A 26,096-nucleotide genomic window follows, 5' to 3' on the forward strand; every position below is an offset into this window, starting at 1 on the left:
GAATCAGGCAAGAAAGTGTGGTCAGGTTGAGGAAAGCTTAGCCCAGTATGTTTCTCCTCTCCTTGTTTTCCCCCTTCCCTTTCTTCATCTCCTTTCAAAAAAAAAAAAAAAAAAACAACAACAAACCCAGAGGATTTTTCTCATACCTGCTTTTTATCTCATACCTGCTTCCTGGAGAGGCAAGGTGAGGCAGTGAGCCCTTTAGTCCTTGGGATCAGGGGTCAAGTGCCTGTCACATGTTGGCCACCAGGTACTCTGGACAGGTGTGCCCTCCCCTCCTCTGCCTTGCTCTGAGGTGCTTCCCGTGTCTGAGTTGGTTGTCCACAGGTGATGAGTATGTTTCTATCCTCAGGCTACAGTAAGCTGCTGGCATTAGAGCCGTACCATGGTCTTCAGACACAGAAGGAAAAGGACCACACAAAATATCCTGAGCATTGGTTCTTCAAGTCAATGCCCAGAGATCCAGCTGCTTTCCAGTACAGCATGGTAGGGTGGACATCCCATGTGAATTTCCATCCTCTCCCCCTTCGTCCGCATCCATGAGGCCCTTCTATTGGAAACCCCATTTTGTTGGACTCAGAAGGAGCCATTTTGGTCACTGATAGATGTAGTAACATGCGGGACTAGCTGTCGAATTCTGTTTTTGTTTTGTTAAAAAATACTTAAACTGCTTGACCACCTGTGTGTGATGCTCTCCTTTAAAAGCTCAGCCCCACAGAAGGTCGGGGTTGCTCTCTGTCAGGTGGGGAGAAGCCGCTGCGTTGCTATTATTACAGTAGAAGTAAAAGGAAGTGGATACGTGGTAAAGTCCGCTTTATTTACTAGCCTTAAGCAAACAAAGTGGCGTGTTGTGAGAACTTCCTTCTGGACCATAAATGGAAACCATTCAGAAGAGAAATATTTTGACAGCAAACAAAACTCCCCATAGATCACTTAAGTAGCTGGCCCATATCTCACCTGTTTTAAGTTGAGACCATTCAGGAAAAGGATTGAGTGGAGAATGGAGGTAGTTAGGGATCACTTTACAAGACAAGGGAAGTAATTTGAACCAGTGTTAACTAGAAATCAGGGAATGGTCTGGAGAAGAAGAGAGTCTGAAGGTGGCCTCTGGGAACCACCAGATTCTCCATAGACAGGGGCCACAGTAGAACAAAGGCACGAGGTACATTTTAGAAATCTTTTCCTTCTCCAACCTTCCTCTCCCAGGACCCCAGACAGGACAGAGATAAACAGAAACGTGGAAAGAAAACACTGAGAAGTACAAGCTATTTGCTATTCAGTTGGCAATGCCAATACAAACCAAATTCCTTTGAATGTCATTATGTCCCCAAATTAAAAATACACAGGGTGACAGGGGTAGTCTCTTCTTTCTAAATCCTCTTTGTATTATAGTCCAAGAAATCATGGCAAAATCTTAGACTAGGATGAAAGATACGGAGATACCTGAGTGTGTAGAGGAACTCCACACACAACTTACTCACACTTAACAGTGTGAGTAAGATCTGCATCTGTCATTGCCGAGCCCAGATGAATAGGAGAGAACAGGATCCAGCACCAAGTCCACAGCACTAGAAGGAGGTATGGCGGTGATGCTTCATACTCAATATTCAATTCTGCTCCAGAAGAACATGGTACCCAGGAGAACCCAAAACTGAAATAGAAAAGGGGGGAAAAGTGTTTTAGAAACAACTCCTACTGGAAAAAAAATGAAGTTTATTCAGGCTTAGTGACCCTATGTTGTTGTTTGGCAATGATTTTTTTTTAATGATTTAAATGATTAACATGAATAGTTCAAGGGGGTTTCATTGTAATTCTGTAAATGTGAATAAGTTCACCCCCCTATTATCTTCCCTTAACCCTGACTCCAGCACTAGATTAGACATTTATTTTCATTAATTAATTTATACTCCTCCAATGCCAATGTTTGGACCCAGGATCTAGAGCTCCTTTACTTGCTTGCTTGATGTTCTGCCATTTGAACTATACTTCCAGTCATGCCTTTTGCTGGTTATTTTGGAGATGGAATCTCAAGGGCTTCCCCCAGAGCTGGCCTTGAATTGTGACTCTCAGAGCTTAGCCTCCTGAGTAGCTGGGCTTACAGGCATGAAACTTTGAGAAGTCCTAGTAATATGGTATGAATAGAAGCTTGCTCATTACCATCTTTGCTTTATTCAAATGAATAAGTCATTACTGTGTGCTCTGCTTGATACTAGTTCCTGCCTTGTGTCAGACAATAGGGGAGTAGTTCCATGACAGATATGTACAGTGTTCCTAAAACACCTGGGAGGGCAGATTGAGGGTTCTGGATTTCCCTCAGCCTCTGTCTCCCAAAGCATGGTACGTAGATACCCATCCTTTCAGTGTCCTGTTACATCAAGAATATTTCAATAATAAGACCTCATTTGTCTTTTCCCAGCTCATGGGTGCCAACGAAAGCATCTTATGATGAAATGACTGCTGAAGTCAGCAAGAGTCAAGGCAGAGGCACCAAACTGTGTTTGGAACAGTATTCTCCCTGCTCCAAACGTGCAGTAAAAAAAAAAAAGCCAGCCTGGGCACTAAAGTCTGTGAAACTCTTATCTCCAATTAGCCACCAGAAAACCTGAAATAGTGCTGTAGCTCAAGGGATAGGGCTGTAGCTTTGAGCTAAACAGCTCAGGGACAACGACCCGGCCCAGGAGTAGGTCTGTAGTCTTGAGCTGAAGAGCTTAAGTGTGACAGTGCCCAGGCCCAGAGTTCAAACCCCTGGACTGATAAAAAAAAATCTAGCTATTGGGGGGAAGTAAAAACTAGGAAGATTGTGGTCAAGGCATTAGCCTGGGCAGGAAAGAAGCTCTATCTCAAAAATAACCAGTGCAGAAAAGAGTTGGAGGCATGATTCAGTAATGTTGCTTAGCAAGTATTCAACCCTGAGTTCTAAAACCCACTTTTTCTCAAAAAGAATATGCATAATATGTGAAGATGAGGTTGTTTTTTTTTTGCCAGCTCTGGACCTTGAGCTCAGGGCCTGAGCATTGTCCTTGGACTTTCTCAAGGCAAGAGATCCATCACTTGAGCCCCAGCACCACTTGTGGCTTTTTTCTTTTCTTCTTTTATTTTTGTTTTATTGAGTAATATCATCTTTTACAAAGATGACTAAATATGACGGTAGCTGTCAGTTTTCTGTCTGGAGTAGTTTTGTTGGCAGTGAGTCAAATTATTCTAGGATGTTAGGGGAGGGACCCCCTTATGTCTTTATGGTAGAGCTTAATGTTCAGCCAAGACTGAGAACTAGATAAAGGTCAGCAGGAAATGATGAGGTTGGCAGGGGCTGATGTTTGGAGAGAGCTCAGTGAGTTAGTGTTGGGCAGGAAACATCTAAATAGCAACAGGACAGTCCTTGAGATGCTGTTGCAACAAACTACTAAGACTGGGAGACCTGCAGTTACAGGTTGGGGTTCAGTAAGAAGTCCAGACCAGGGAAATTTGCCTTCCATCTCCCAGATGGCAAGTGCATCCCAGACAGCAGCAGAAGGGTCTGGCAGTAACACACCTTAAGGGAACCCACAGTTCTTGCTCTGGTGTCAGAAGTTTCCCCACTGGCTTCCAACCACAAAGTCTGGTGTCTAGACAGGTGTGGGGGAGGAAACCAATGGCCAGGTCAAGGCCTCTCATTGTCACTCCCCTTCCAGATAGAAAGTACACACTGGGTGGTACTCACAGTCCAGCAGAGAATGGCAAATCCAAACCAGGCAACACCCCAGGCGTGTCGATTCATTGGTCCAGAGATCAGTTCATAGCAGCCCTAGGAGAGGAGATAGACCACATTGGTGTAAGAACCAGGACAAAATATAGAAAGTCTGAGTACCAGTGGCTCATGCCTATAAACCTAGCTATTCAGGAGGGTGAGATCTGAGGATTACAGTTTGAAGTTAGCCAGGGCAGAAAAGCCTGTGAGAGAATCTCATCCCCACTTAACCATCAGATAGCCAAAAAATGGAGCTGTGGCCAGCACCCAGGCCCAGACCCAGCACAAGCTGGTGGGAGGCTGAGTCCTATTTGGTTCAATGCCCCCTCCCCCCCCGCCCCGCCCCAAGCTCAGTTTCACAACTGTGCTATTTCAACATCTCTGCCCACAGCCAGCCATTAAAAATGTGTTGCTGGGGGAACATAGATAATATTATTGAATAATTATTCTACAGCGTATTTATTTGTGTCATTGTTACTCTCTCTAGCACAATTGCTATTGTAGCATGACATGTCTCCATATTGAGTGAATTGATAACATAGTCTTAATAAAACTTGAACTCTTTTTCCTCTCAAAAGATTTTCTTAGCCAGGCACAGTGGCTCACACCTGTAATCTTAGCTACTCAGGAGGCTGAGATCTGATGATCAAGGTTCAAAGCTAGCCCGTGCACAAAAGGACCTGAAACTCTTATCTCCAGTTAACCTCTAGAAAATGGGAAATGGGGCTTGACTCAAGGGTAGGGTGTGGTAGCCTTGAGCTGAAGAGCTCAGGGACAGTGTGTAGGCAAAGTTCAAGTCACATGACCACCCCCCCCCCACGCAAATTTTCTTAGGAAGGTGCTGGTGGATCATGCCTGTAACCCTAACTACTGAGGAGGCTGAGATCTGAGGATTGTGGTTCAAAGCCTGCCCACATAGGACACTCTCAGAGACTCATCTCCAATTAACCACTGGAAAATTGGAAGTGGTTCTGTGGCTCAAAATGGTACAGCACGAGCCTTGAGCTGAAGAGCTCAGGGACAGCAACCAGGCTCTGAGTTCAACCTCCACGACTGACCAACTCCCCCCCCCCCCCCCCCCCCCCCGCCCAAAATAAGATTTTTGTGGTGACTTGAGAACAGGTTTTTGTTTTGTTCTGCAATTGTTAGTGTTCAAATTCAAATCTTTGTGTTTGCTAGGCAGGCACTCTACTAATTAAGCCACACCCACAGCCATTTTTGTGCTTTAATTATTTTTCAAGTAGGGTCTTTTTGCCTAGCCTAGCCCTAATTTTTTTGCCTAGTTTCTCCTAGAACTGTAATCCTTCTGATCTCCACCTCTCCAAGTAGCTAAGATAACAAACATGAGCCAGCATGTCCAATGGATTTTTATTTTTCTTGGGGTACTGGGGTTTAAAATCAGTGTCTTGTACATAGTAGATAAGTAATTTACTATTTGACCATGGCTCCAACCCAGAGTTACTTTTTAATTTCTTTAAAAGTAAAACTAGAGGTCTTCTGTTATCAGTGGAAATTATTTTTAAAGGAATCCTAATGACAGTTTGTAAATACTCTTTTGACATTGTATTTGAACATACCCATATTGGAATCTGTTCTTAAGATCTTGAAAAGCCATTATGTGTGTGTGTGTGTGTGTGTGTGTGTGTGTGCGCACGTGTGTGTGTGTGTGTGTGTGTGTGCAAGAGTGATTCATTTTTGTATTTATCCATTCATTCATCCATACATGTCTGAATTATATAAGTATATGTGGCCTATCTGTCCTAGTCACTATGAAAATTCCCACAGTAATAATAGAACTGTCATCTGAACAACTGGGGAACCCCCCATTTCCCCCCTAATTAGGAGATGCAATGATCAGAGCTGATTCCATGGACTATGATATCCAGATGTCCTAGACTTTTGACCAGTCACCAAATGTCCTAAGCTTACCTTCAGCCTCAGGTCCATACCCCACTTCTCTGTTCTTACTTTGATTATTCCCCCATTTAATCTTCTCCTTTAAAAAATAATAGGTATCACACTTCACAAAGATGCCCTCAAACAAAACCTTGGTATTATCTTTAACTTGCATTTCTTTTTCTTTTTTGCCAGTCCTGGGCTTGAGCTCAGGGTCTGAGCACTGTCCTTGAGCTTTTCTCATGGTTAGAGCTCTACCACTTGAGCCACAGTACCACTTCTGGCTTTTTCTATGTGGTACTGAAGGAATTGAATCCAGGTCTTCATGCATGCTAGGCAAGCACTCTACCACTAGGCCAAACTCCTGGCCTCTAACCTGCATTTCTTTACTCAACAACATCCAACTTTTAAGCAATCCCTGGAATCCAAATACTTCTCATTCTTACCTTGTACAACATTGGTCCACCAGAACCACACTTGAGGATTATGGTAACCTCCTAATTTGTCACTCAGAGCTGTGTCCACACTCACAATCTGAACCCATCTTTGCCTTCTAGCTATCTTGCATTCTGACTCTGCCAGACTGATGCTCTTGGTATTCCTCTAAAAATCTAAGGATGTGTCCACTGCAGGGCCTCTGCACTTTCTGCTTCCTTCCCCTATCTACCACTGTCATATTTCCTCACTTAATTTAGAACTCTGCAAATGTCATCATGACATAACCTTTCCTGAATATCTCCTTATTCCTTCCTACTACATCTGCTTTATTTCTGCTCATGGCATTTGTGATAACCTGGAATTTCACCATACAATTGTTTTGGCATTCTATTATGCTCTCCCATAACAGAATAAAAGCTCTCCTAGGGCAAGGATTTTACGTTGCTCATTGTGAATCTCCAGACCCTAAAATAAGTGTTTGGCACCTAGTAAACACAGAATGAAGGCAACACAAATTTTTGGTTCATCCCCATCTCAACTCTTCCTATTTTCTGTGGAACATGGTATTAAGTTGTGATTAAGGCAGCATACTTCTCTATATGCTTGATGGCTCACAAAACACTCTCAATATCCTGAAAATCTCAGGTAATGGTCATTTATCTAATAATATATCAAGAACCTTGCTTATGCCATGTACCAGGAGTTGTTATCTGTGGCAAGGCAAAAATAGGTTTTGCTTCCATGAAGCTCACAGACAAAACAAAACAAGACAAACCTTGGATTGAAGAAAAAAAGATCTCCTTAGTGTGTTTTCATGATGCTAATCAGTTTATTAGTGCTTTACTGCATTGGGTCCATCATGATAATCTTGAGATGCAGTCATCAGGATTTGCACAATGCATTTATGGGTCTGAGGCAACAGGATAGAGAATACATACTTGTACCCATTCTGCTGTGTGAAATTCTAGATGATATCTAGAATCACCTTCCTAGTGTGTTATTTTTTGTAGCTGTAGCAGCACACATGTATATTATACATATTGGAAAGGTAAAATATAGAGGTACAATCAGAGACACTCCTTTCTTCATTCCCCATTCATCCCTTCATCAAGCACTTATGGAGTGTCTTCTCGGTACCTGAAATCACACTAAGGACTGAGGATACAGTATATAGCCCTTAAAGGAGGGTTACATGGGTCTGGGTGATGAATTTTTTTTGAAGAGAAAAGTATAATTAATATTGGGGTTGTCCATTTTGCATTGAATAAAAATTTCCTGAAGGTTAGAATGGGGTATGGAATCTAGGGAACCAGTGTAGAGAAAATAAGAAAGAGTTGACAGATGTAATATGGTGTTGAAGGTGAAGAGTTAGAGTGAGAACCTAGGAGCAGAGGGAACCAGAGGCAGGAAACTGGTAGAGGGGTGAGGTTGAGTGGTGATGATTTGAAGTTATGGAACAGCGTGAAGGGAACTGAGATGGAGACTGAAGTCAGATGAGGCCAAGGTACTGGAAAGGCAAGTTGACAAAATGAGTGTGTAGATCCCAGCACAGTGACAGGGGAATGCTAGTTTGGATCTTTCCCTCAAATCTCATCTATCTGAATTTCAGAAAATAAGGATTTTAGGTTTTCTCTCGACTAGACTGTTAACTGTGCTAGGGAGACAAGAGTTGCTATGAAATAAACAGATTATCTTTTCTTTTTCCCAAGAGGTGATGCAGTTTGTATATCATGACAATCCAGTCTAGGCTGGTTGGTATGTGTCAATTCTAGTATTGAAATATTGAAAGCTTTTTTTGGTGCCAGTCCTGTGGCATGAACTTAGGGCCTGGGAACTGTCTCTGAGATTCTTTTGCTCAAGGCTAGTGCTATACTACTTGGTTCATGGCTCTACTTCTGGCTTTTTAGAGCTAAGAGCCTTTTCTGCCCAGGCTGGTTTTGGATTGCCGTCCTCAGACCTCAGCCTCATGGGAAGCTAGGATTACAGGCAGGATCTACTGGAGCCCAGCATGAACTATTGAAAGCATTTGGAGTCCTGACAGTGATAGTCATATTTCATACTGTGATTCTATGCAACACATTTAGCTCTTATTATAGGCTGAAGAATGCTGATTAAGACAATGGCAAAGCAATGTTGCTATAAAATGAATGAAGGTTGCTCTGGGCACTGCTGCAAAACCATCTTTGTCACTCCACGTTCATCCTGGATGAGTGGCTACCATCTTAGGGCAGGTGCCCTGCAGGGTATGATATGATGATAGGTAGAGTCCTGACATACAGTATATAGTATTATTTTCCATATCAAAGATCTGATGCTTCCAAATTATTTAATAAAACATATATAACTAGGTTTCCTCAAAGAGGTACCTCCCAAAGCAGAGCCCAGTATTTCAGTGTACAGGGATGGTGGGAATAAATAGGAGAGCTCACCTGGGCTTTTACTACTAATAAGTGTCAGCTTAGACTGGGAACACTGGAGTCAGAATGCTTGGCTTTGAAGGCAGACTGACACTTACTAATTGGATGATGGTATGGATTAGCGTCTCTATATCTCAGCTTCCCTTCTGTAAAGTAGGCATCCACATCTGAGAATCAAAGATGTTAGTATATATGTACATATATGGCTGTGTATATATGTATATATGTATACACATATATCACTTAGGACAGAGTCTGGGGCTGGGAGTTTGGTCTGCTGGTAGAGTGCTTGCCTAGCATGCAAGAAGCCCTGGGTTCAATTTCTCAGTACCTCATACATAGAAGAAGCCAGAAGTGGTGCTGTGGCTCAAGTGGTTGAGCTCTAGCTTTGAGGAACACCCAAGGACAGTGGTCAGGCCCTGAGCTCAAGCCCCAGGACTGTCAAAAAACAAAAAGAACAGAGTCTGGCTAAGAACTCAGTGAATGTTTTATGATCATCATCAGATCATCATTGGCTTGGAAGCACTTTTTCATCTGTATGGAAACCATTTCTGGCCCCAACCAGTAATCTAACATTTTATTAACACGTCCTATACTGCTGTGGAATATGAATGTGAATCTATAATTGCTGCATTTAGCCCATGTTGCTTGGAAACTGACAAAATGTTTCTTCTTTGCACATCATCCAGTTTATAGTTTGAAGATGTTTTGCAGATCTTTGCTTAATGTATTTCTTGAAAAACCAATTCTAGACATCATACAAATTGTCTCCACTTAAGCAAAGTTGAATTTTCCTGTTGCCATCCTGGCATTCTGTTAATTTTATTTGAATGTAAAATTTCCCAGATTAGATCTAGATTAGCATTCAGTGTCCTCACAGAGAAGGAAAGGTATAGGGGAAAAGGCAGGATTTCTTACTGGGAGATCATGACTTAGATTTGATGGCTCCTGTCTTCACAGAGCATAAGTTCACAGAGCAGGTTCTGGCAGAGGAGGGGACTCACTTGATTGTGGTAGTAACCAGGTACACCCAGTTTGCAGGCCTCCAGGTTGAGGGGTTCTTTGAGGTTGTTCATAACGCAGCACTGGCGGGGCCAAGGGTAGTCAGCATCATTGTTCTCAGTCCTGAAGGCTGATGTGTACTCCTGCCAGTCTGATGGGCCATTCACACCACAGCAATGGTCCTGACAGAAGAAGAAAAAGAGATGAGTTTCTTATTCCTGGAACCATCAATGTAGCAACTGGGATGTGGAAAATGTCTTTGTTTTTTTTTTTAAAAAAATTATAATTATTATTGTACAGTCGCTATTCAGAGGGGTTACAGTTACGCGAATCAGATAATGAGCAATGCACTATGTCGCCCCTTCCATTGCTCCCTCCCAGTCTTTCCCTCTGGTCAACATCCATAAAATATCCAGTTCATTTCCCACATTACTGTCTATAGAGTATCACTACTCTATTTAGGCCCTGCTTTACCCTTCAAAATACAACCTAGATGTCCCTCAGTGGATGAGTAGATCAAGAAAATCTCTCTCTCTCTCTCTCTCTCTCTCTCTCTCTCTCTCTCTCTCTCTCTCTCTCTCTCTCTCACACACACACACACACACACACACACACACACACACACACACACTGGAATTCTACTCATCATTAGAAAGAATGATATTGTACTATTTGTAAGGAGATGGAAAGATTTGGGAAAAAATTATATTAAGCGAAGTAAATCAGGGCCAAAGAAACATAGGCTGCATGGTTCCTCTCAATTTTGGTAACTAGAGTATGCTTATAAATTTACAAGTAATTCTATGAAGCCAGAATAACCCTCATCCCAAAACCAGAGAGGGACTCATCAAAGGAAGAGAACTATAGACCTATTTCTTTAATGAACATTGATGCAAAACTTCTCACCAAAATACTGGCCAACCATCTACAACAACTCATCAGATATTATATACTATGATCAAACAGGATTCATCACAGAGATGCAAAGTGGTTTCAATATATGCAAGTCAATTAACATAATTCATCACATCAACAGGATCAAGGACAGGAATCACATGATTGTCCCAAAAGAGGCAGAAAAACCATTTAACAAGATCCAATACCCCTTTAGGCTAAAAGCTCGGGAGAAACTAGGAATTCATAGAACATTCCTCAATATAATAGAGACTGTGTTATGACAAACCTACAGCTAGCATCATACTTAACGGCGAAAAGCTAAAGCCATTTCCTCTAAAATCAGGAATGAGACAAGGATTCCCACTCTCTCCACTCCTCTTCAGGATAATATTACAATTCCTAGTCAGAGCAATAAGGCAAGAAGCAAGCATACAGGGGATCCAAATAGGGAAAGAAGTGAAACTTTCCCTCTTTGCAGATGACATGGTTCTGTATTTAAAGAATCCTATAGACTCCACTCCCAAGTTGCTTGAGTTGATTTGAAACTTGGCAAAGCAGCAGGGTATAAAATTAACCCTCAAAAATCAATGGCTTTCCTGTATGCCAACAACGAGAAGAGCAAGGCAGAAATCAGGAAAGCAACTCCTCTTGCAGTTGCCTCAAAGAAAATAAATTATTTAGGAATTAGCTTAACTAAGGGTGTAAAGGACCTTTATAATGAAAACTTTAAAAACTTGAAAAAGGAAATTAAAGCAGAACTGAGGAAGTGGAAAATCCTCCCATGCTCCTGGATTTGAAGAATTAACATTGTGAAAATGGCAATCTTGCCAAGGGCTAACTGCAAATTCAATGAAATATCCATCAATATTCCAATGTCATTCTTTAAGGAAATAGAGGAAGCAACTCAACCATTAATATGGAATAATAAAAAACCCTATATAGCAAAAACAATCCTTAGCAGAAAGAACAGTGCTAGAGGAATATCAGTACCAAACTTCAGACTTTATTACATAGCTATAGTAATAAAAACATTTTGGTACTGGCACAAGAACAGGCCTGAAGACCAATAGAATAGAACTGAAGATCCAGAAATCCACCCACAGACCTATGGGCACCTAATCTTGATAAGGAAGCCCCCCCACCCAAAAAAAATAGAATGGAAGAAAGACAACCTCTTCAACATATAGTGCTGGCAGAATTGGTTAAGCATCTGAAGAAAAATAAGTTGGATCCTTCTATGTCACCCTGCACCAGAATTAATTCCAAATGGATCAAAGACCTTGAGGTAAAAGCAGATTCCCTGAAAACTTTGCAGAAAGAAATACTAGATACATTAGGGCTCCTTGAAACAGGTTGAAACTTTCTTGATAAAGGCCCATAAACACAATAAATCAAAGAAGCTTTGGACAAATGGGACTGCATTAAACTGCAAAGCTTCTGTAAGGCAAAGGACATACCTAGCAGGTTAAGTAGAAAGCTCATAGAGTAGGAGAAGATCTTCACTAGCTGTACAACAGACAAGCGCCTCATATCTAAAACATGCCTACAGCTCAAAAAGTTGAATCTCTCGAAAACAAATCTTCAAAGAAACAACCATCCAATTAAAAGATGGGCTAAAGACTTAGAGACTTCTCTGAAGAGGAAATAAGAATGGCGTATAGACATAAGAAGAAATTCTCAATATTTCTGCCATAAAATAAATGCAAATCAAAACAACTTTGAGATTCCACCTCACTCCAGTTAGAATGGCTATGAATAAGAATTCTAATAACAACAGATGCTGGAGGGGATGTGGCCAGGAGGGATCACTACTACACTGTTGGTGGGAGTGTAAACTCATTCAATCACTCTGGAATGCAGTATGGCGGTTCCTCAAAAGACTAAATAAATACAGAGCTCCCCTATGACCCAGCAATTCCACTCATTGGCATTTACCCAAATGTCCAGAAACAAGGGCATGCTAAATTTACTAACATGATGTTCATTGCAGCATTATTTATCTTAGCTAAGATATGGAAGCAACTGAGATGCCCCTGAGTAGGTGAATGGATTAAGAGGATGTGGTATTTATACACAATGGAATTTTATGCTGCCATCAGAAAGAATGACATCACCCCATTGATAAAGAAATGGAAAGACTTGGAAAAAATCATAGTAAATGAAGTAAGCCAGATCCAAAGGAACATAGGCTTCAAAAGCTATGTATATATGGTTATATAGGATGAGACTAAATGAAATGAACTCTAGGGAATGAAAACAAGAGGTTTATCTTTGTGACTGTTGTTCTTAATGTACTATGTGAAGTTATTTCTTTTGTCTTTTTTCCCCCTAATGGTTATTCTCATGTAGTTAATGTATCTATTTTTGTTACCTGGTATATTGTATATATGTTTGTTTCTTTGAAATAGGGAAGGGAAGGGGGAAAACAAGATGATTGGGAGGGGGTAGGGGGAAGAACAGGGGGACAAAAACATGAGAAGGGGTATCAATGTTTGAGAAGTAATGCACCCAATGTCTGATTATACTAACAATAACAAAATTTGACAAGTGAACACACTGAATGACTAGGATAAATAACACCAAGACATGATAATTTATATATCACATCTTATATTTGCTACAAAAATATCTCCCAAGTAGAGCTGAAGGTTTTGACAGCTTATATTTTAGACCATGAGGCATATGTATATGACTTTGCTACTCATTAATAAGCTTGTGATTTGAACTCTATAAGTGTCATTGTTCTTAACTATAAAGTTGGGATAAATACAGAGCTCATCTTTTTTTTATTTTAATATTCTTTTTTATTGTAATTAATAGAAGGTTACATTATATTCACCAGATAGAAGATGCATCACTTCACAATCTATATTTTTTTTGTTTACTGTTTACCTATTACAAATTCCATTTAAACTTGATCTCATTTTTACAATTATTTCTTCTAGACAGATTATTAGAACTATAATTGCTGGGTCAAAACATAGGCATCTTTCATCTTAATAGATGTTAGATAAACCAAGTTTTAAAAGTCTTGCAGACAATATGTTTTCTCCACTATATTAGCCCTGGATATTTTTGAATTTTCAAAATTTTTTGCCAGTATGATAGGTGAAGGCTAGAGCTCTACCACTTGATCCACAGCACCACTTCCACCTTTTTTCTATGTATGTGGTACTGAGGAATCAAACCCAAGTCTTGAAATATAGTATTTTAACATTCATTGGGTTGGCCTAACAAATGATAGATCTGTATTGTTGTTTCAAATGTTTATTAGCTATTTTTTTTCTTCTGAGAAATGTTCCCATATTTTGCCCATTCTCTTTTTTGTCGACTGTGGGGCTTGAACTCTGGACCTGGGCGCTGTCCCTGAGCTCTTCAGCTCAAGGCTAGTGCTCTACCACTTGAGCCAGAGAGCACTTCTGGATTAGTGGTTAACTGGAGATAAGAATGTCAACAACTTTCCCGCCTGAGCTGGCTTTGAACCGTCATCCTCAGATCTCAGCCTCTTGAGTAGCTAGGATCACAGGCATGAGTTCAGTGTCCAGCTTGCTCATTCTTTTTTATTTATTTTTATTAGAGAATTTATTAACATTGGTTTTCACATCATATTTCAAATGACATGTTTAACAATTATTCAAGAAGGGAATCTCTATATACAATCACTGGCACTTAGATTTTAGAACATAATTAAAATTAGGCTGAGAGTTTGTATGTCATAGATACATATTAATCTATGTAATAAAATATTATGTAGGATTTGTATGTCATAGATACATATTAATCTATGTTATAAAACATGTCTATAGAGTCATAAACAGCTTAGAGCTCATCTTGCAGAATGTTAGGAAGATTAAATGAGTTGAGGTCACTGGCTTAGAGTAAATTCTTAATATTTATGAATATTCATACAAGCCCTTATTAACTATATGTTATGAATACTAACATTATAACACAATAATGCCAGAGTAGAATAGTTATCTAGTATTACATATGAGCAAGTTTAAAAGCAGAAAATTAAACATTTTAGTGATGAGGAAATTATGAATAGTTATTCTTGTTTTTACATTTTCCTAGAGTAATGTCACATTACTTTTGGGAAGGGAAAGATAAACTGAAAAAAAGAAAACAAAGTAAAACCTGGTGTCATACAGCTATGCTTTTACATGGGAAAGGAAAATTTTCTTAAACTTTGGACAGAACTGGAGATAGAATAAAACAATTCTATCACTTTCTTTCCCTATCACAAATTGTGAGTTAGCTCTCAACTTTTAGGGAAAAAATGTATCCAAGGAAACTTGATGACAAAAACTCTCTTTTGGTCATTGTATTGTAAGAAATAGCTAAGCAGGAGAAATAATCATTCTATGTATGTATTTAATGTGGACTTTTTAGAGAAAAATGATTTAGCTGAGCCAGGCTTACTTAAGACTAGGATTTGGGGTCAAGAGCTTGGCCTAGTGGTAGAGTGCTTGCCTAGCATGTATGAAGCTCCAGCTTCAATTCCCAGTACCACATTAAACAGAAAAAAGCCAAAAGTGGTGCTGTGGCCCAAGTGATAGAGTGTTAGCCTTGAGAAAAACCCAAGGACAGAACTCAGGCCTAAGTTCAAGCCCAGAACTTGAGTGATTAAATCAAGTCAGATCCTCTGATCCTTAGCAGAACTAGCTCTTTTTTTTCTTTTTTTGGTGGATCGTGAGACTTGAACTCTGGGCCTGGGTTTTGTCCCTGAGCTCTTCAGCTCAAATCTACCGCCCTATCCCTGGAGCCACAGATGCACTTCCCGTTTTCTAGTGGTTAACTGGAGATAAGAGTCTCATGTACTGTAGTGTCCAGGCTGGCTTTGAATGGAGAGCCTTAGATCTCAGCCTCCTGAGTAGCTAGGATTACAGGAGTGAGCCACCACGCCCCGCCAGAACTAGCTTTTAAGAGACGTCAAACATGTCCAAAAAGCAAAATAGGCATTGGTTCATTATATGGAGTATAGAAGACAACATTAATTATCATCATCATTATTATTTTCTTTTCTTTTTTTTTTTTTTTGCCAGTCCTGGGCTTGAGCTCAGGGCTTGAGCACTGTCCTTGGACTTTCTCAAGGCTAGAGCTCTACCACTTGAGCCTCAGCACCACTTCTGGCTTTTTTCTATGTATGTGGTACCAAGGAATCGAACCCGGGTCTTCGTGCATGCTAGGCAAGCACTTTAACTACTAGGCCAAACTCCCGGCCCCCATCATTATTATTTTCAATAATAAAGAGGCCTGAGTTCAAATGTATGATTGATTTAAATTTCTTTAATCTACTCCCTTCAAAAGACTGCTAATCACTATCACAACTTAAAATATAGACCTTGAGAATTCCATAATGTCACGTGTGAAACATGTTCCCACTTCCTCCCCTCTCCCCCTTCCGCCCCCCCCCCCCCCGCCCCCTCCCCAGTCAGTCACAGAGAGTGAACTGTAACTAGTCTCTTTCTGAAGGATTTTTCCTTGAGGCACTGGCTTCAATCTTGCTCACATCTCCCAGATTACTCCATCACTCAGGACTCCATGTCTTACCTGAAGCATGAGCCTGTCCCAGGTTTGGGTGACCCCATTGTTCTTCCATTGGTCATCATTGGTTGGGGGACTGTTGTTTTGGTATCTGATCAGCATCTGCTTCAGGAAGAGGTTGGGAGTGAACTACAAGGGAGGAAGCAACCCAGGAGGTAAAGTTAGCGGCCTGCTTTCTAAGAAAAGGGAACTGGCTTTCTTGGTCTGTGACTGAGGATGTTACACAGTTCTCTTGAAGTAAAACTATACTCAGAGGCACCAAGTCCCATTGGCCAAGGTTGATTCAGCCTGGCTAAAGCCCCTAGATGGGCAAGAATCCCTTATGTTAAAAAAATTCTGTCTGGGGGGCCGGGAGTTTGGCCTAGTGGTAGAGTGTTTGCCTAGCATGCACGAAGACCCGGGTTCGATTCCTCGATACCACATACATAGCAAAAAAAAAGCCGTAAGCGGTGCTGAGGCTCAAGTGGTAGAGAAAGTCCAAGGACAGTGCTCAGGCCCTGAGCTCAAGCCCCCGCGACTGGCACCAAAAAAAAAAAAAATTCTGTCTGACCAGGTTGGATAGGAAACAGCAAAGGAAGAGGAAGGTACTAGATGGAGAGCTAAATCTTAGATGAAGTAGACTATGGATCATGTCACTGGAGGGCTGAGGCCAAGGCCATAGAAGAGCAAGAACAAGTGTAAAGGTCACCAGCTTGAGTCCTAGGACTCAGGTTGCCTTGGCTCAAAATGTGTGCCTTTTCTCTTAAGTACTGTGTGTTTTTAGATAGAAAGAGAGACTTCATCATTTTTTTTTTTTTGCCAGTCCTGGGGCTTGAACTCAGGGCCTGAGCACTATTCTTGGGCTTTCTCAAGGCTAGAGCTCTACCACTTGAGCCTCAGCACCACTTCTGGCTTTTTCTATGTATGTGGTACTAAGGAATCAAATCCAGGTCTCATGCATGCTTGGCAGGCACTCTACCACTAGGCCAAACTCTATCATTTGTGTGCCTCATTTGTTTATGAAGAAATTAAAAATGCTTAGGTTTCTAAGCATTAAGGTTCTCTCTCTCTCTCTCTCTCTCTCTCTCTCTGTCTCTCTCTCTCTCTCTCTCTCTCTCTCTCTCTATATATATATATATATATATGTTCTTTAGGTATACATCAGCATGCTTGGCACATAGAAAGGACTGCCAACATGTCAGCTATGTTATTCTGGCAACACTGGTTCACTTGATCAGTTTGCTCTGTGCTCTTTGGGGGTGTACTCACAAAGTCACGCTGTGTTGCTGCTGTGATACAAGATGCCACTTCAAAACCATATACTATAAACATCATTATGAAGTACTGGAAAGGAAGGAAATGAGAAGAAAGAATTACGTTTAGCTTCTAAGAAAGAATTCCCCAAATGATTGCTGTGACTTCGCTGCATGTTCATCTAAATAGAATCATCCAACCATTCATGGAACTAGTTATTCCACAAACCTTCTTTTTCTCAGCTGCTAGGCTGGGAATAAGATTTGGTGCTAAGTAGTCCATCTCTCTTCTTTTCTCCAGAGAGCAAATGGCCATTGTATATGGGGCTTTTGCATCCAGGACCCTGTATGTCTGTTTTAATTGGAAAAGGCCAAGATGTGAGAATGAACTCATATATTGTGTATGTGTGTGTGTGTACATGTATGTACATACTCAGTGGCATGCAAGAGAACTTTAGTGTATCACACATGACAGCCTTATAAATTTCTGATAGTGATATTTTTGTCTTTATTGATTGCAGAGGTCAGGAAAATAGGAACCAATATGTGTTTAAGACCTCCTGGTCTTCCTGAGCAATGCCAAGATAGAAGCAGGGGTGCCCTGACTCACTGGCATTCTCCTCTCCCACCCCCTCACTCCAGCACCTCTGCCACAGGGCTTACTCTGTGGTGTTGATGTTGTTGTGGATGTGGGTCCACGTGCAGCCCAGGAGTTCTCAGGATGACTATACATGAGACTGCCCCTCATCAGTTCGATCTTTAGGACACAAGGTCTGAGTTAGTGTCCTTCTTGACGGTGGGAGGCTCTCTGAGCAAGACCTTTTGCTGCCTTCACTAACCAGCCCAGGAAAAATGTTCTGGCTGCACACAGGAGACCTTCAGAGAACACATAATGTTCTCTTTAATGGCTGCCACCTTGCTCATTATCAGAGAGTTTCTGGCTCCTCTTACAGAGCCTTAGAACCCTTCAGTAGTTCTCCACAAAGGACGTCCCAGTGTTCCCTCTCAGCTCAGTTTTTAGGGCTATGTCACACACACGCACACACACACACACACACACACACACACACACACACACACACACACACACACGAGGACTGGTCAAAAGTAAGCCTGGGATTCAGATGAAGGTTATCTTTTGGGGCTACCAGTTTCTCCTCTCCTTTTCCCCTATCCTTTCAAAGTAGGTGCATTTGTCCTAGAATAGTCACTAAGGAATCATAGAAGGTACATGTTGTGCATTCCCTGCTTGCTGGGACAATGGTTAGGTCAGAGGAAAAGTAAACCAACAAGCCCCTTAAGTTGCTAGGTTCATACTATACGAGAGAAATTCAAGCCCTGTAGCATGCAGGATAGGAATGTTATTTCAGGGGGTAGGTAGAGTGTGTGTGTGTGTGTGTGTGTGTGTGTGTGTGTGTGTGTGTGTGTGTGTGTGTGTGTGTAGGTCCATTACAATCAAGAAACTACTGCCCTGGGACACAGAGGTAGAAAAAAGAGGTTTCAGGCTCAACTTAGGTCTGTATCAGCTCTTGCCAGCAAGCAAGAACTGCCTGTGTTTTGGGACAGAGTGTACATCAAGGTTGCCTGGGGGTTCTCAGCACTGTGAAGGACAATGGAGAAAATGTAGGCCATTATAGAAGAGCTTCCAACCCTGAACTCAAAAGTCCTCAAAAAGGCTCATGCTTTCTCTGAAAAATTCACATGGACCTTATATTTTATATCCCAATGCATCAGTGCCTGATAAGTATTTAGATAATATTTAAAAACTACTGAATGCCAAGGGTAAGGTCTAGTAAATTCATTTCTACTGTATCTTCTCCTTTAGCTCATGGAATTCCTGGGTGTTTCAGTTGGGGCCAAGCAGATACCATGGAGAAGCACAGATCTGGATGAGACTCATTTTGGTCACCTCCAAGCATCTCCTCCTGGATTCCCTGAACCATGACTTTCCCAATTTGGAATGGCAGAGGGCAGCCTTGCCCCTTGCGGATTCATGGCAGCGAGTTTTTCCTCTTTCTCCCTCCTCACTCAGAACTCTCTGCTCCCATAGCAAACCAAACATTGTGCTCAACCAAGAAGAGACAGTCCACCAGGGAAATAGCAATAGAGCGTTTTCAGGTCTTACCACCAGAAGAATTTTCCTGTTGGACTTCATGATGCCTACAATGGCTAGAACCGACAAGCAGAAGAGACAGATGCCCACAAACATGCCAATCCAGGCAGCCCCATAGATATCATCATTGTTGGTGGCCTCAAGCAGGGGGTACAGGCTGTGTTGGTCGGACACAAAGAAGATACACTCTGCAGTCAGGGCGATGCCACACATCTGGGAGCAAGGTAAGAATGGGGTCGGGTCATTCTGGTGTCCAGCAGCACAGTCTGGGAAGTGGGCAGGGAAAGGACGGAGTGGGTTCTTGAGACTGACTCCTTTGCCTGCATGGGCTCTGTATAACCAACCTTAACTCTCCATTGCCAGAAAGCCAAACAACTATTTTCACCCTGCTACCCTCTTCCATATGCCTTCTTTCTTCCATACCTCTTTCCACAGTTACTCTGTTACAGGGAGAGATGAAACCTTTGTAATTATCAGCTCAGTGTCCATATTTTATAGATAAAGACTATTGGCACGTAAAGATGATGACTTGTTCAGAACCACACAGGGAATTGAGGCAGAGCTGAATCAAGCACTTGTTTGACTCCCAAACAAGTACTCTGCCTCCCATTCCCTTATCTACACAGCTTGGCCTCTCCCATCTGTATAAGAGAACAAGAGGATGCTAACATCTGCCTCCAACCACCTTAACAGAATCCTCAAATCAAAGTAAAATCAGAAAGAAGCAAGATGTGCATGTGTGATAGGTGTGTTTGATTCTGACCGTGGTAGACATGACTCCAAAGATTCTTTTGTTTTTGTTGTTTTGTCTCTAATTGTCGGGATAATGTATAGAATGGTTACAGTTACATTTTTCAGGTAGTAGGTGCATTACTTCTCAGACATCGATACCCCTTCTCATGTTTTTGTCGATTCTTATATTTTGAAGCCAGAAGAGGAATCCTTATTGTTTTAAAATCACATTGCTATGTGACTGTACAGTTAAATACTATCTAACACTTTGTCATCACATTTCTAAACTTGACGAAAATCAATAGGGAACCCAATCACGCTGTCATTGACTTTCTTTAAGCTATCTTTTCTTTTGTTTTTTTTGGTGCCAAAACTGGGGCTTGAACTCAGGGCTTGGATGCTCTTCTTTAGCTGTTTTGCTCAAGGCTAGCATTCGACCTCTTGATCCATAGCTCCACTTTAGGCCTTTTGCTGATTAATTGGAAATAAGAGTCTTATAGACTTTCTTGAGACTCTTCTGAGATGGCTGTGAACCACTACCCTCAGATCTCAGCTCCTGAGTAGCTAGACTTACAAAGGCAGTATCTGCTAGTGCCTAGCTACACTCTCACTTTTGATTACTCTAAAATCATGTGCGCAGGAAGAGTATACTTTTCTGAAAAATGCTCATTACTTACACCAACAATCACATGTCCAAAAATCAGTAGGCCCTGGAAGCAACGGACAGTAGAATCATCTTTGGCCATCTTTAGCGCTTCCTAGAGACTGAAAGCACAGTTGAGAACATTGCATGTTAAAAGGAACAATTGACAGACAATGATATAGTTTCCATAACTTGATTAAATCATGATACCATTGGCTTTATTTATCCCAAAGCATCCAAGCCAAGTTCATTGGACCTTCTAGTAATGGAGGAAAGTTGCTTAGCAATCTCAGTAATTTTATGAAGGAGCAAGAGGAGGGAGAGAATGAGGAGACAAGGGAGAGGGGGGGAAGAAAAATAAGGAAAGAGAAAAAGGAGGAGGAGGAGAAGGGGGAGGTGGCAATGGCGGTGGCGGTGGCTGCATCACTGATGGTAAAGGACTGAGTCTGATCAGTGCTTTCAGAAGTTCTGTAAAGTCAAGAGTGTACCAGCAGCATCCTTTGAAGAGATGAATGGAGCCCTGCAAAGCCAGCAATCAGTGAAGGCATCAACAGACAGGAGGTGGTAATGATTGGGCAGGGCTGGCTCACATGGAGGGTCCCTGGCATAGCACTTTCTGAGGGCAAACCAAAACCCACAGGGTCACACAGCCAAATGGTTATCTGGTCATCTATGGACCATGGGCTGTTAAAAAACCATGATTTTCTGAATGTTTGTAATCTTATGTGTAATCCATAGAAGAGCTGGCAAGTGGCAAAGTTCTCTGTCACAGAACAGGGGAAGAGGAACAGATATTCCATTCATTGTATGGTGACACTCTACCAGTAACTTCACATACGTATATCTAAGTCTCATAGCCCAGAATAGTAGACAAGGGAACCCCACTTTTCTGATCAGAAAACTCGAGCTGAAAATGTTGTTCCATGAATGAAGTTCCCTGGGGTCCTATAGTGGCAGTGACAGAGCTGGGGAGTGTCCTTGACCTGAGTGACTCCTGGGCCCAGGTGTTCCTCTAAGGCTCTCCCTGGCTCTTAGAAAACATACAAAGCTTAAGGCCAGATGCAGCAGCATGTGGGAAGTTCCCTGGGGCTTTTGTGAAAGAAACAAGAGTTTAAGTGTTTGGACCAAAGGATTTAACTACTGCAATTGAAAAACACATGGAGAAAAGTCACTGACATCTGTCAGCATTTAAATAAAGTAATTAATCCATTTGTGCATTCATGCTCTAAACCAAAAGATATTGCATTTTGAGGTATGCAATGACATGCCAGGGAAGTGATGGCATGCTAGGATTTTGTGCTTTAGAGTGGGAAATGCTTGTAATACATTAGTGAGACCACACTGTGGGCTCTCTGAAGTGGGAAAATGTAAACACTGCAGCTTGTTTATGGTAACCCTGTGTCAGAGGAAGGTGGAGTGGGCAACATTCCAAGAAAGAGGCAAGTTAGGGAGGAGAGGCTCAAGAACAAGGTGCCCACAATACTGCAAATTCACATCTGGCTGAACTTCTAGCTTGTGGAAGGGTTGGATGGAAGGGAAGCATTTTGTTTTTGCCAGTCCTGGGGCTTGAACTCAGGACCTGAGCACTGTCCTTGGGGTTTCTCAAGGCTAGCACTCTACCACTTGAGCCACATCACCACTTCCAGCTTTTTTCTGTGTACATGGTACAGAGGAATTGAACCCGGGTCTTTGTGCATGCTAGGCAATCACTTTACCACTAGGCGAAACTCCCAGCCTGAGGCAAGCATTTATTTGATTCAAGCTAATTTTTTAACTTCATTGTTGCATTGTTTAGATGTATGAATAACTTACCAAGTAATTTATTTATTTCTTTATTTTTGCTAGTCCTGGGACTTGAATTCAGGGCCTGGGCAATGCCCTTGAGTTTTCCCCAAGGCTATCACTCTAACATTCTAGCTTTTCTAGCTTTTCTATGTATGTGGTACTGAGGAATTGAACCTGGGTCTTTGTACATGCTAGGCAAACACTCTACCACTAGGCCCCCTTCCAAGTAAATTAAATATCTCTAAATATTTCTCCTCAAGTTTCCTGGGAAGCGGTGGGAATTTAGGGAGTTGAAATGTTTGCCTTTGGCTCTGAATCTGGCACTGCATGGAGCCCTCCCTCAATATTTGCTGGAGGAACTGAAGAATCCGATCCCTCTCCGGACTTTCTGTTTGGTAATGCCATTCATTTCTTTGCAGTAATTGTTACATGTTAGACAAAATGAGCCTTCACCTTGATAAGCTTAAACATTTTTTTTTTGTTGTTTCTCTTCTCCTTGGGAGAATCTAACTCATATAGCTGGATCAGTCACATTGTGAAGTTCATTACTAGTGTGTACAGACATTAACCATGACCAGTTGGGTGAGTCTCTAAACTAGATGCACAAATAGACTGATAGTTCAGATAACAGAAGTACAGAGAGTAAAGGACAAATATGAGGAGAGGCCGACTTCAGCACCATTACTGACCTTCATTACACGGCTTGGGCACCCCTCTGTCAGGTAATAGGCTATTCGTGGTAGTCTGTGGGGCTCAAAAAATTAAGAATACAATTTCTCCTTTCAAGGAGTTTAAAGTGTAATTACAGAAACTATGCACAATAGGATAAAAGGGAATATAGAAAGGTATGGAGAAATCAAAGGAGCCAGAATCCTCAGCAAAATTCCTATGCTAGTGATTCCATCATGCCCTGTTTTCCAAAGATGACTCGGTCCCACAGTGTTTGAGAAGAGAAGGGGAAAGGGCAAATAAACAAATATTTCATGGGAGATTTCAAGAGTGAGATTAGGGTGAAAAAAAATGCAGGTCAGAAAGGGAGACAAGAAGGACTGAGGCAGACAGGAGTCTACATGAAAGAGACCTAGAGGAGGACATAGGAGGAAATGGCAGGGAGGTAGCTCAGTTGTGGAAGGCAAGAATGATGGGTAAAATATTTTGAAATATCAGGTCATAGAATTTCTATTCCTTTTCACTTCTTTATCTCTTAGGCCATTGGCAGGTGGTCAATTAGAAAGCTATTCTTGTTTCCCAAATAGCAAAATGGCGACATGGAGCTGCTAGCCAATGGGGCATCTGTGAGCTCTCGGGGCTGTTAGCTGCTTTGTGTTCATGATCAACAGGCTATGCCATGTGTACTCCTTCCAAATCTTCATTTGCTTCCTTTTGCCTTTTAAACAAGTTACCATCAATGTAGTGCCTTAAAAGGTGCATTTTCTATGTGTGAAATGAGTATCGCTGGGCTAGTATCTCAGCATTGGCAAGGCTGCTGTCTTTAAAGGGGAGAATTTGATTTCTTCAATTTTGAAGTCGTTGAAAGGGAAGCTTGGAAATAAGGGCTGCCCTTCGACACCTTGCCAAAGAATACAGTCTGAAATTTAAATCCAGTCCTGTTTGGTCCCAGAGCATTAGCTCCATGGCTTATAAAGTCCTGCTATCCTGCTAATGTCCTCAGGCAATAATGTTTGGTCTCTTCCTTTGCTCAGATTTGTATTGGTTTTGGTATTTGTATTTGTTCAGCTTTTATGAACATCAAGAACACCAGGCTTTCTTTTCCCTTTTCTCTGGCTTATTTCCCCCCCTCTCTAACACCTCACCCCAGCACAGTGCTGTTCTCACACTCTTCCAAGAAGCCTGCTTCCATGTATCCCTAACCTACAGCTCTCCCTTCTAACTGGAGGAGCTAGAGCTCTTGAAAATTCAACGTGCAATACAAATACAAGGAGAGAGTCAGCATTCTGGAGACTTTGTTCCAGTACTAAAGACTAGGTTGGGATTTGCAGCATTTCCCCAAACAGCCCTGGATGTCAAGAGGAAGCCTAGTCTAGCTTTCTGGAGCTCACAGGATGGTCTCCTGGCTGTGGTTTAATGATAACCATACTGGACTTGGCATTCGAATGCCAGTTTTCAAGTCCTGGTTTTGCCCTGTCAGGATTTAATCTGGCCAAAGGACCCTCTTAGTGCCTGCTTGTGTAAAACACAATTTATTTGGCTGGGACTGTTATGAGATAAACTTATGGAGAAGCTTCTGGCAAACACACTGCCCACAGACTTGAGAAATGATTCATAGTGACCAGAGGCTATTCAGGAAGGCCTGCATGTTGATCTTGGGCTTTGATTTGTGTACCAGAGACCAATGGGGCACAGGAAGATTCGAAAGGTGACATTTTCTATAGCCAATCACCAAAGGCAGCTCCTAGATTGGGAGCTGGCCTTCTGCCCACTTTCTCTGTTTCCTGGCGGAATTGTTCTTCTAGAGAGGTGTGGGCACCTTCTATACAGTCATCCAATTGCGTTCTTTCCAGAGTTTTTATGGCTGTCTTCATTCAGGGAGTTTAAAAAAAAATCTCTTTCAGATGTCTGAGAAAGATTTTCTGTTGTGCTGGGGTGTGGCCAGAGTCAGGTACCAAGTTGCTCTTCTCTGTGGGAGGGTCCTCTGCATTCCAGCAGCATTCCTGAGCAGTTAACTCCTGCCCCTGCCCATCTCTCTGGCTTTGGACTGCCCCGAGGCCTAGGCTCTGGACTGCAGAGGTTACTGGGGTAAGGCTGAGATTTTCCTTTGTGCTATGGCTCAAAAGCTGCTTTTTCCCCACACAGGACTCTGGTTTGTTTCCTGTTCGCATTCTTTTATCTAGGTTCCAACTATGAGTTTGTGTACTCTTTTTTTTTTTTTTTTTTGCCAGTCCTGGGCTTGAGCTCAGGGCCTGAGCACTGTCCTTGGACTTTCTCAAGGCTAGAGCTCTACCACTTGAGCCTCAGCACCACTTCCGGCTTTTTTCTATGTATGTGGTACCAAGGAATCGAACCCGGGTCTTTGTGCATGCTAGGCAAGCACTTTAACCACTAGGCCAAACTCCCGGTCCCTGTGTACTCTTTTTAAAAATGACTATCTTTAAGTATGTGTATAAGGGAGCGGAATCACTCCTTCTATTGTTTGCCTCCTTCTTTCTCTTCCCCATACATTCCCTCGTTACCTGGCTCCATTTTCACATATGGACATTGAATATTATGACTACATCCCATCACTGTTTCTCTCTTCTGTCCTCTCTTCCCTCAACCTATTCCCCTTTCCTCTCCAAAACAAAACATGTTTCTGCTTCTTGCTATTATTTCCTGTACTTGTATTGTACAGGTCTTCAACTACAAAGTGCTGACACTCCATTATATTTTTCCTTCCAGGTCCAAGGTGGAACAGTGCCTTATTCATAATAAGCACACAATTATTTTGCTAAATAAAAGGATAGATAAGTTTATGTGAAGGAATGTGTGGGTATATATGTTACATGTTAGTGATTTGCCCAGCACTTACTGCAGAACAGAGTATAATGAAACAGGAAAAAAACCCATAGGCATTGGACAGATCTTGGTTGAAGGCTTAGCTTTACCAATTGATGATTTTGTGGATCTCTAGGAAGTTAGTAAACCTTGTCAATGGGCAGGGTCATATCTA

General features: G+C 41.8%; 1 protein-coding gene across 1 annotated transcript in view; it reads right to left on the reverse strand.

Moving 5' to 3' along the window:
- Positions 1 to 796: 796 nt before the first annotated feature.
- Upk1b (uroplakin 1B) overlaps positions 797 to 26,096 on the reverse strand; it is a 28,566-nt gene continuing 3,266 nt past the window's right edge. Inside the window, exons 2-8 of the mRNA XM_090332256.1 lie at positions 20,679 to 20,766; positions 19,282 to 19,482; positions 17,173 to 17,247; positions 15,931 to 16,053; positions 9,483 to 9,662; positions 3,701 to 3,784; positions 797 to 1,651 (exon numbers count right to left, since the gene is read on the reverse strand). Of these exons, the coding sequence (XP_090188382.1) occupies positions 1,601 to 1,651; positions 3,701 to 3,784; positions 9,483 to 9,662; positions 15,931 to 16,053; positions 17,173 to 17,247; positions 19,282 to 19,482; positions 20,679 to 20,747 (783 nt within the window). The 5' untranslated portion in view covers positions 20,748 to 20,766 and the 3' untranslated portion in view covers positions 797 to 1,600. The remainder of the gene's footprint in view (positions 1,652 to 3,700; positions 3,785 to 9,482; positions 9,663 to 15,930; positions 16,054 to 17,172; positions 17,248 to 19,281; positions 19,483 to 20,678; positions 20,767 to 26,096) is intronic.

The sequence above is a fragment of the Megascapheus bottae genome, chromosome 1 (assembly GCF_031878675.1).
Source record: "Megascapheus bottae isolate mThoBot1 chromosome 1, mThoBot2.hap1, whole genome shotgun sequence".
NCBI lineage: Eukaryota > Metazoa > Chordata > Mammalia > Rodentia > Geomyidae > Megascapheus > Megascapheus bottae.